Here is a 12119-nt window from a genome sequence, read left to right as displayed (position 1 = left end):
TGAAAATTGGTCAGAACGTTCACCTTGATGATATCTAGGTCAAGTTTGAAACTGGGTCACGTGCCTTCAAAAACTAGGTCAGTAGGTCAAATAATAAAAAAGCCTTGTGACCTCTCTAGAGGCCATACTTTTCAGGGATCTGTATGAAAGTTGGTCTGATTGTTCATCTTGATGATATCTAGGTCAAGTTTGAAACTGGGTCAACTGCGGTCAAAGACTAGGTCATTAGGTCTAAAATTTGAAAAATCTTTTGACCTCTCTAGAGGCCATATTTTTCAATGGATCTTCATGAAAATTGGTCAGAATTTTTATCTTGATGATATCTAGGTCAAGCTCAAAACTGGGTCACAGGAGCTCAAAAACTAGTTCACTTTGTCAAATAATAGAAAAAAACGACGTCATACTCAAAACTGGGTCATGCGGGAACAGGTGAGCGATTCAGGACCATCATGGTCCTCTTGTTTGTTACTGCTGATATGGTATATCATTGTGTTCATGTATAAGTTGGTACATGTATTGTGATCATTTCTATTATATATGCAGTAGTTTTCGACTGTTATGTAAAGGCCAAATAAAGCAACAGTTTGTTTCCTGGTGTCCTATTACTTCATCATGTGTCTTTTTTGATTAAGGTAATTTCTGAATATTGCAAGTATATTTCACTTCTTAAAAAGTTAAAAAATCAGATGAAATTACTTGTCATTTCTTCCAGTTAAATTTCTTTGCACATACAATCACAGTATGAGAATTTTTGAAAAAAAAAATTCATATTAAGAACAAATGTACATGCCTCAAATAGTAATAAGGTACCTGGAAATAAAACATTTTTGTTTTATGCCTCATGCAACATACATATCAGTTCATGTTCTAAAATAAAATTATTGAATATTTTATGTTTTTAGTTTTTTATTTTAAATGCTTGATCCATATGATGCCTAAATGCTCTCCAGGTTGAGAGGTCAAGGTCACCAACTTCCAGTTGCTTGCTTTTCAGAGTTGTTGGTCTGAAGTATTGTTTGAAATTTAGAATTAAATCATGAGAAAGCTTTACAAGCTGGCATGTGGAAGGTTTGTGTTGTTGCACAAGTTCACATCTTTGCCTTAATTAATACACTGAGAGGCACTGGGGGTGTTCCTTTTCCATTTATAGCTGAAAGGTTTAATATATATTGTATGATTTAAATATCTGTGTGACTTAAAAAGCCAGTTGAAACTAGAACAGCATTAAATGATCCAGTGATGAATAAAAAACAATTTGTACTGTATAATTGTTGTCCATTGAGTGCCTATTGCAGTTGTAGATGTCGTGTTAAAAATATGGCTCTTACTAGAAAGTTGGTTATCGAAAACCCATCTGGCCCATATTTGTTTTGACCTTGCTGACTGAGACCGGCTTGACACACCTAGGGTTGTGATAAATACTTCTCTAGAATCTAAGGATCGCATACCACAATACTGTGATTGATCTTTGTATCAAGTCTAAACTGGAATAAAGTAATTGCCCAAACATTTAAGTTCAGTATATTTTTGACCTTGAAGACAACAGGACGAATACTTCTGCAAAGGTTGAATAAAGTCCCATTAAGTTATACCAAGAACAAGAAAATATGTTTAAAAGCATTTGGTCCCTCCTGACCTTGACACTGATGAAAGGCTAACAAATTCTGTGCAATGCAATCTGCAGTGTTATACTCGAAGTTTAAATAAGCTCAGATTTAGGGTAAAAATATGGTTTGACCCCACTACTTGATTGCAAACTTAAAATCAGTATAGCACAAAAAAAGTTGGGATCTCTCCTGACCTTGACAATTAAGAATTAACATTTTGTTCTTTGTACTACACACAGTGGAATATTTTGTTGCCTTTTTTCACTCTCCTGACCATGACCTTTAAGACAAGATGAAGTAAGCAAGCACACTGCATTGCAATGTTGTGACAGTATAGAAAAACATGGAAATTCTTAGAAAACCAGTCGCTGCCCTGCCCGCCCTATGGCATTTGCTAATCTTACAGCTGACCTCTACTCATTTACCAATCACCGATGTGGATTTGAAACCTCACTTAAGGTGTAGAATTCCCTATGTGAAGAAGCTATCTATCTGGCTTAAGGAAGGTTTCTACCTCGCTGTCTGTCAGTCCCTGAAATAATGCCTGGAGGGGCACCTGGGGGTCTTCCTCTATCATCAACAGCTGGGAAGTTGACATATGACCTTTGTGTCAGTATGACTTGAAACACAACAAAAATAAAACAAATCTTTCTCGGGAAAGATCTTTGGAAGCTGCCATCCACTTGGCTTGTGTTCGGCACTGCCCCATTGCTTGAAATACTGTTTATGATACCTGATCTTTCTCCTACAGGAAAGCTGGATTACTGTTCTGTTATATTACACTCTGATTTAAACCAACATTTGAACATCTTGGAGTGAAATGATGAGAAACAAGAAGTTGCATTCAGTACATATTATATTTCACAATTTAACAAGGCTTTATCACCAACTTCAGTAAACATACTAACAAATAAAAAGCATGAATATACAAAATGAATGGAAAAAAGTGTATCAAATATATATGTTCTATGATAGTGAAAACCATAATCACTGTATTGGTATTCAATATGACTGACAAAAAAATAAACAAACGAATGACTGCTTAAAGTCTTCAATTTGACTTCTCTGTGTTTTAAACATATAAATTTACATAATAAAAGCATTTTTTTTTTTAATAAAAGGAGCCTTATAAACATAAAACTGGCCAACAATTTTTTTTTGTAAACAAGCAATCATTTGCAAATTTGAAAGATACACTTCATTTATACTGATAAAAAATGACATATCGAGCTTCAAAATGGCAGTAAGGAAGTAGTCTTTCATGGTACCTGATTTTTTTTTTTTGAGGATCAAATCATTATTTATACAATTGAAGCTAAAACATCATGATATTTTAACTACTTATATTAAACTGTTCAGAGTCTATAATGAAAACAGCTGTCTGATGACAGCGCGCTCGACTATTCGAAGAATTGATTGAAGAATGGGGTCAAAATATTTCCACGGATATTTAGACAAAAGAAATAATAGATTAGACAATGTTCCTGTATTACTTTGATTTCGATAAGTCTTGCACTAAATGGCAATATATGAGCCAATTTCAAAGTCCAAAAAGGGCCATAATTCAGTCAAAATAGTTACGTACTCTTGCCTACAGATGGAAATCATAATGATAAACAAGTGTTCGAAGTTTAAAAGCCATATGTCAAATAGTTTTGACAAAAAAAATAGACTTGTATGAAAACAGAACCAATTTCAAAGTCCAAAAAGGAATATAATTCAGCCAAAATAGATGACAGAGTTATGTTCTCTTTCCTACAGATAGAGACTATTATACTAAACAAGTGATAAAAGTTTCAAAGCCATATGTCAAACACTTTACAAAAAAATATGAACTGGTACGAAAAACTTAACCAAGATTTCTAAGTCAAAAGGGGCCATAATTCAGCCAGAATCCTTGGAGTTATGTACTCTTGCCTATAACTGGACATGGTGATGGTAAACAGGTGTTGAAAGTTTCAAAGCTTTATCTCAAAAGACTTTGTCAAAATATGAACTGGTACGAAATATTAACCCAGATTTCTAAGTCAAAAAGGGCCATAATTCAGCCAAAATCCTTTATGGAGTTATGTGCTCTTGCCTATAACTGGACATGGTGATGGTAAACAAGTGTTGAAAGTTTCAAAGCTTTATCTCAAAAGACTTTGTCTAAATATGAACTGGTACGAAAAACTTAACCAAGATTTCTAAGTCGAAAGGGGCCATAATTCAGCCAAAATCCCTGATGGAGTTATGTACTCTTGCCTATAACTGGCCATGGTGATGGTAAACAAGTGTTGAAAGTTTCAAAGCTTTATCTTTAAAGACTTTGTCAAAATATGAACTGGTACGAAAAACTTAACCATGATTTCTAAGTCAAAAGGGGCCATAATTCAGCCAAAATCCTTGATGGAGTTATGTGCCCTTGCCTATAACTGACCATGATGATGGTAAACAAGTGTTGAAAGTTTCAAAGCTTTATCTCAAAAGACTTTGTCAAAATGTGGACTGGTACGAAAAACTTAACCAAGGTGTGACGCCGACGCCGACGCCGTGGTGAGTAGGATAGCTCTACTTATTCTTCGAATAGTCGAGCTAAAAATAAAAAGATTGAGAGAAAATATTTCAGCACAAGATCCCCTTCTCTACTAGTACTTGTCACTAATTTTTTTTTCACAGAGACAGAAGAAAATGTAACTCCATTTTTCTTAAAACTTACACTAAACTTGAAATAAATACATTTACTTATGACCTCAACCTTGAATAAATATTTTGAGTATTTTTCATGAATTACATGATTGTACTATTTTACTGGTCTGATTATGATAACAAAAAGAATTGATTTTCAGATGGACGGAATCTATAGAAAGGTGTATAATGTACATTTCGAGTTTTGAAAAATAACAAAGAAAAAAAGAAATTTCTGAAGAACAATGCTACAGAAACTGAATCAGCCAGTAGTACCTATTTATATGTACCGGTATACTGGTAACTGCTGAAATATTAAAATTAAATAAATTATAGATATTCTTAAATATAACAAATAAATGTATCACAGACCTAAAACCAGACAAAACCCAATGCCATGATAATATATAAATTCCTACATTTTTATAAAGGCAGTTTTGAATGTAGGTTGTGTTAATGATATTCATTTAAGTTACATTTAGTACTATGAAATTATTTAATTTTCTGAGTAGCAAATTTGGTTATTTCTGTCAAAACAGCTAATTTGTCAATTTCAAATCTTAAAGTAAAAAAATCCTTCAGATTAATTTGTGAATTTGTAAGCCATAATATCCAGAAAAATTAGCCCTCTATGAAAATCAACAATCTCCTAGTATCTTGGGGCATACCTAGTAATTATATTCTCTAAATCAAATGATTTGATTTACCAGTAAGAACTTTTAAGTACTATGAAAATAGTCAAAAAATGGAACAAGCTCTTTTTTTTTAACTTTCAGAAATAAAAAAAAAAAAGCAGGTGAAGATCACAAGCTGGAAAATATAAATGTAGAAAAAATCTATCACAACCTCATATCACAATTTTTTAAGAGTCAGCACAATATAAAGTACTGATTCCCTGTACTCAGTTAAAAGAGCAATATGAACTAAAAAGTAACATTTTACTTAATATCTATGAAGTTCCACTGTCAAACATTTTTATTGCTTATTTGTAATGCTTTCTCCCAAAAGCTATTTAACATGTTACAAAACCAAAATTTAATCATCATTATCTTACATGCCTGCCTATGCAAGATGGGGTTGCCTTAATTGGGAATGGGAAACAAAGTGTAACAATGAAGTTTCTTATCCATGCTGCTACCCCATGAGATAGGGAAAACATGTCTTACATACTCAGGCATGTAAGATTATCTTCTTTGCGTACCTTTAATGTCAATGCAACATATCAAAGAGTATGTAAATAATAAACTGCACACAAAAAATCTGTACAGAATATTACCTCATATGACATCATAGCATGCACATGTATCTTGGTCTCTCCCCCTTCCCGCCCCCATGTGAAAAGGGAAGGTGATTTACTTCCTGAACAACCTAGTGTTAACCGCTAGGTTGGCATGAAAAGAATATTCTGTAAAATGTTCTAATAAACAAGAAAAATCAACAACAACACGTGTAGCGTTTGTTCATAGATAATTATTAACTTTTTTTTTGTAAAATGTTCTACATATACTGTAACTTTCTATTTGTTGGTTGTAAACATTTTACAACTTTCAGCAAGACAACAATATGCTACTATAGTCTACAAACTTCAATAATGCTGAAAAATAAGATAAATAATTTACTGGCTCAAATTAATACCCTAATCAGGAATAAATTTAAATCTATTGTTCTTAAACAGGAAAGGTAGGACAAAATAAAAAGTATGCATAATTCATTTCCAACTTTTTCAAGTAAAATTCTTCAAAATATTTTTTGTTTGTTTTATAGATTGTATATTAATCACTATGGTTTTATTTCATTATTAATCAAGATCGAAGTGACTCATGAACTCAAGCCAGTGTTGAATATTAAGTGGCACTCTCTGTTTAAGGTACTGGCACAAAGTTTTGGTGAATTTTTCAACATGTTCATTTTCATAAAGTTTGGAATAGATTGTATATAAGATAAAAGTAGATAAAAGTAAAAGTTAGATACTGGTAAACATGCGAGTTTACAGTAAAATAACAGTTTGCAGTAAAATCAAAAGTTTCAGCACAGGATTAATTTTTTACTATATTCACTGTCTGTAACTGGGATTAATCAAATGCTATTTTTGTTATGAATAGTTGTGTATATGTCACAATGTAGCCATATATTGCAAATATTCAACCATGCGAACCAACAACTGTTTTCAAAATAGCGAACTTTAAGTCTTGCAAAAATATCTAATTTTACAGAAATCATTCAACCAGAAAAATTTGGGACACTTTTTTTTTTTTTTAAAACTAAGTAACAATTAGTTTATTCAGGAATACAACAAATCTTACAAGTTATAACAAAGTTAACACATTTAACACCAGAACAAGTTATTTCTAATACTTCTTAAAATCACTGAAATCTGAATAAACATGATGATATTTGGAACACATCATTTTTTTTTACAATTTTTACATGCATCCTTTATCAGAAATCGGCAACCATTTTGACTTCGGTCTAGATACTGGACACCATCTAGGATACTTGGATTTATACATCAGTGGCAGGGTAAAAAGCAGATGAACAATTAAAAACAATGAGATCACTGTAGAAAGACAGTGATTGATGAAAAGTACAGTATCGGAACTAACTTGTAATGGTCTTCAAATGAATGGACGGCTTGAAAATTGGACGGAGATATAGTTTATGCAGCAGTAAAAATTGACACAATGTGCTGTGCACCATGGGTTATATAAAACGTCAACACGGTATTATCTAACTACAATTTCTAGTTGGACTAGGTATCACACTGACTCGTAATCTCTCTGCCACGCAGCGTATTTGTCCTTCATAGCTTTCCCTGAAGGTTTTGTGCGCTCTAATGCCTTGAGTACATCAGTTGTAACTATTGTGTCTAGACGTATGTGAAGATCTTTACCTGTAAACAGAAATATATTGCTCATTCACTATATGACAAACATTTCTCAATAAAAGGACTTTTGTGTAAACAGTTTATATGATACAATTTTGGTCTTCACAAACTTTTGAAGTACTCTCTAGTCCAACAAATATGAAATATATATTGAACAAGTACACCCTGGCAGAATGTACTCTTAACATCATACTTTTAAGATTTAACTTACATTAAGGGCCATGTAAAAGATATAGTCACAAGGTAACATTATCTATTTGCTAGAGGTGAAAGATGAAAATCAAAGTAAGAACATTTTCTGTATCATTATCACCACTAAGCAATGAAGTATTTTCAATTTAGCAACACTTCTACAAGTCACACTCTATTAGAATATACATGTAAATACCTTCCGAGTGGTTTTCAAGTGCATCAAATATTTTTCTAACAGGTCTCATGGCCGCTTCCTTACATACCAACTGTATATCTGACCCAGAATATCCTTCTGTTTTCTATAGGTAAATAAAATAAAACGACACTCAGATAACTGTAATATCAATAACAAATTATTTACATAATTATGCATAGTTTGTTCAGAATACTAAACTTTTTCTTAGATCGTAACTGAAGGTTATACCTCATTTATTGCCTTATTTCTCAATATTTAATATTATACAAAATGTACCTCATTTCTCAATATTTAATATTATACAAAATGTACCTCATTTCTCAATATTTAATATTATACAAAATGTACCTCATTTCTCAATATTTAACATTATACAAAATGTACCTCATTTCTCAATATTTAATATTATACAAAATGTACCTCATTTCTCAATATTTAAGGTTAGACCTCATTTCTAAATATAAAGATTATATCTCATTTTTCAATATTGAACATAATACCTCATTTCTCAATACTAAAAGTTATACCTTACAGTCCCTAACATTGGCTTTAGCAGAATTAACTATAAATGAACTCTAAATGTACTCTATAAATCCCAAAGGACCAGAACATATAAACAACACAATCCAAGTATTGGGAGACTTTTCACAGCAGTCATACATGCACAAACAGACTGCTGTTGGTATCGTTTATAAAATCTGTCAGAGCCTTCAGAAGCATAGAACGTATATATTATAACCAAGCAACATAACAGCAGACTTAGTTTCGCTGAATCTGTTCATTACAGTTAACCTGTTTATTTTATATAACTTCCAGAAAACATTCATAGATGAACTGAATCAGATGAGTTTTTGATACAGTCATTGTCTTGTCAATTTGGCCTTAGTTCTTAAAACTACCTCTTCTGAAAATTAAGTCTTAAGAGACATAAGCAATAGAAGAAATGAAAGAAATGAAAACACAACCATAGACACTGGCAAAAAAATAAAGATTAGTATATTTCACTCACAAGAGCTAACAAATCATAGTCCAGGTCTGACAGTAGTTCCAATCCTCCTTCACTTGGGTTCACAATTCTCGGTAAATGATGTTTAAACATGGCTTTTCTAGCATCAAATGTTGGCAGGTCCACTAGAATTCTCTTCTCCAATCTCCTCAACATTGCATGATCCAACTCCCTGTGAAAACAAAGTCAAAAATCCTGTAAACTAAAGTGTGCATTTCTGCAACAGATTCCATACCTTACTAAAATTAATACATCTACTACTGTAAAATCATTATAATTTGTAAGGGAATAAGTTGCACTGATTTCTTACTTCCATCAATTCAAGAAATTATATCCAAGTACACAAATAATATTTCTATTTATTACTATTTCATTTTTTATATTAAAAATTGGATGAAAAAAAGTTCTTTTGAAAAAACTGTTTTGGCCAAAAACAATGAAATTCTATGTCCTTAAAAGTAAAATTACTTCACTCCTATATATATACATGTACATCTACAAACAGAGATCTCACTGAGTTGTGATATATCATGTCATAATATGACAAAAAAATCCTTTTGAAAATGTCCAAAACAGATTCATTCATGCATGCCTGAAAATTCTTTTTTTTTTGCTGGAAGCAGATCATCTGGTGTAAGCTATTGCAAAATATGAAAAAAATGGATCTAAAAAATGACACTAATTTTGTCCAGCTTTATTTACCATGGAATATTTGATGCAGCCAATAAGAAGACCAGATCATCAGTTTTTGCAAGACCATCCATCTGTACTAAAAGTTCTGTCTTCATACGCCGACTTCCTTCATGTTCTCTGAAACACAGAGCAAAACATTTTTCTTTTATATTTTCACAAACCAAGAAAACAAAAGACTCTTTACAAATCAAAATAATCTATACTTCATTATGCATTTGTGGTGACTGAATGAGAATGTTTGTAAAATTCAGAAAAGACTTGAGAAAGGAGATTTTGAATTATCTGGCTAGAAATAAACCCCTGCTTTAGGCTCAAAAGCTACAGTACAGACTGTTCATTACACAAGGTTCTCAAATCTCAATTTACCACAATTAATGTCAAACCTATACATAAAAACCATACTTGGGGGAGGTTGAAAGTTGTCTTTGTTTGCAGCTGGCTTATATTTCCATTTTGTTCTAATTTTTACCTGCATGAAGCAACCACCTGCCTTTAGCAGACAAATTACGTCACTCTCTTGACTGACTGGTTAATACAGGTTTGTCTGTACACTGAAAATATTTAAATTGGAAGTAAAACTAGCATCTTTAAGAGTTGGATAATCTCTCTTCAAGGATAGTATTAATTGCAGCTCTGACAGTGTAATGAGAGCTTAAAGGAATTAAAACTGACTTACCCTCCCCCTTGTGAGCCCCTCTGACTCATAATGGCCTCTAACTCATCAAGAAATATTGTGGATGGGGCATGAAATCTTGCCATTTCAAATAATACCTGAAATAAAAGCAAAACAGTTGTCATATCTATGAATTAGGACACAGTCTAATAAGCATTTTGCAATCACCTGTATTGAGCACGACCTTGATAAGAATGGTCATGTTAAAGTACAACTACTTGAATTCCATTAAAATTTTCTGCTACGTTTTACTTAAATGGCCCTGTCTAATGTGAAGAGAGACCAAAATGGTGTATAACAGTTATGAAAGTTACTATTAGTTTTTCTTACTGTAGATGGTTTAGCTGCCTTCGAGTCTAAAAATGTTGTCCGGTAATCATTAAATTTGTATTATGAAATTTTGAAAATGTTAGTGAGAAGAATCTAAAAACAAGAGCTGTCCGTAAGACAGCCAAGCTCGACTATTCGAAATATTGTCACAGAAGCAGGAAATTATTACCCAAAATGTTAAATATCAAAAGAGTTTTAAGTTCCGAAACGGAAACATAATTTGACCAAAATGCATATTAGAGTTATGGGACTTGATGCTATCAACTAGTTTTATAACCCCAAAGAAACATGTTAAGTTTCAATTCCATATCTGCATTAGTTTTGGAGATAGTAACTTGCATGTAAAACTTTAACCAGAATTTTCTAAGTCTAAAAGGGGGCATAATTTGCTCAAAATACATGTTAGAGTTATGGAACTTGACCCAGTGAGGTTGGTAATTGACCTAGAAAAAGAATAAATAAGTTTCAAAGCTATATGCCTTTAAATGATAGCTGTTTGTACTTGCACGCAAAACTTTAACCAGAATTTTTTAAGTCCAAAAGGGGGAATAATTTGTCTAAAATACATGTCAGAGTTACAGGACTTGACCCAGTGAGGTAGGTAATTGATCTAGAAAAAGAAAAAATAAGTTTCAAATCTATATGCCTTTTAGTAATAGCTGTATGTACTTGCACGCAAAACTTTAACCAAAATTTTCTAAGTCCAAAAGGGGGCATAATTTGGCTAAAATGAAGGTCAGAGTTATGGGACTTGATTCTATCAACTAGTTTTATAACCCCGAAGACACATGTGAAGTTTCAATTTAATATCTGCAATAGTTTTGGAGATAGTAACTTGCATGTAAAACTTTAACCAGGATTTTCTAAGTCCAAAAGGGGGCATAATTTGGCTAAAATACATGTCAGAGTTATAGGACTTGACCAGTGAGGTAGGTAATTGATCTAGAAAAAGAAAAAATAAGTTTCAAATCTATATGCCTTTTAGTAATAGCTGTATGCACTTGCACGCAAAACTTTAACCAAAATTTTCTAAGTCCAAAAGGGGGCATAATTTGGCTAAAATGAAGGTCAGAGTTATGGGACTTGGTGCTATCAACTAGTTTTATAACCCCGAAGACACATGTGAAGTTTCAATTCAATATCTGCATTAGTTTTGGAGATAGTAACTTGCATGTAAAACTTTAACCAGAATTTTCTAAGTCTAAAAGGGGGCATAATTTGCTCAAAATACATGTTAGAGTTATGGAACTTGACCCAGTGAGGTTGGTAATTGACCTAGAAAAAGAATAAATAAGTTTCAAAGCTATATGCCTTTAAATGATAGCTGTATGTACTTGCATGCAAAAACTTAACCAAAGTGTGACGCCGACGCCGACGCCAGGGTGAGTAGAATAGCTAGACTATTCTTCGAATAGTCGAGCTAATGATCAAATAATCAATACTCAATTGCAACGTGAACAAAGCACTTTCTTTTACATTTTTTAAAAATAAAAATACGTCTAAACATACGACAAACTGCACTGTTGTGCATCGCAACTTTCTTAAAAGTGGCTGAAGGAATTTTAACACATGAAATTACAACTTATGAAATAATCACTATCACAGTAGCAAAATACGAAAAATCGCTAAAATGTTTCATTGCATTTAAATTTGTACGTACCCTGACTAGTTTTTCTGAATCGCCTCTCCATTTACTGACAATACTGGATGCGGAAATATTGAAGAATGTAGTATTGCATTCTGTTGCTATGGCTTTGGCCAGTAAAGTCTTACCTGTTCCTGAAAACAGAATCCAAACAGAAAATTGTACATTTTGCATATCCTAATATCACTGATCTAGTAACAAAACGGAGGCATCCACGGCCAAGTTG

At 32.6% G+C, this 12119-nt stretch overlaps 1 protein-coding gene across 13 annotated transcripts in view; it reads right to left on the bottom strand.

Moving 5' to 3' along the window:
- Positions 1-2445: 2445 nt before the first annotated feature.
- Positions 2446-12119, bottom strand: part of LOC123522823 (katanin p60 ATPase-containing subunit A-like 2) — an 82107-nt gene continuing 72433 nt past the window's right edge. For all 13 annotated transcript variants that reach the window (XM_045300272.2, XM_045300278.2, XM_045300282.2 and 10 more), the window contains 6 exons: positions 11909-12027; positions 9922-10016; positions 9255-9362; positions 8556-8724; positions 7547-7649; positions 2446-7164 (listed from right to left, as the gene is read on the bottom strand). In XM_045300272.2, coding sequence (XP_045156207.1) covers positions 7031-7164; positions 7547-7649; positions 8556-8724; positions 9255-9362; positions 9922-10016; positions 11909-12027 — 728 coding nt within the window. In that variant the 3' untranslated portion in view covers positions 2446-7030. The remainder of the gene's footprint in view (positions 7165-7546; positions 7650-8555; positions 8725-9254; positions 9363-9921; positions 10017-11908; positions 12028-12119) is intronic.

This window comes from Mercenaria mercenaria, chromosome 8 (assembly GCF_021730395.1).
Source record: "Mercenaria mercenaria strain notata chromosome 8, MADL_Memer_1, whole genome shotgun sequence".
NCBI classification, from domain to species: Eukaryota; Metazoa; Mollusca; class Bivalvia; order Venerida; family Veneridae; genus Mercenaria; species Mercenaria mercenaria.
This window is presented reverse-complemented; position numbering and strand designations above follow the sequence as displayed.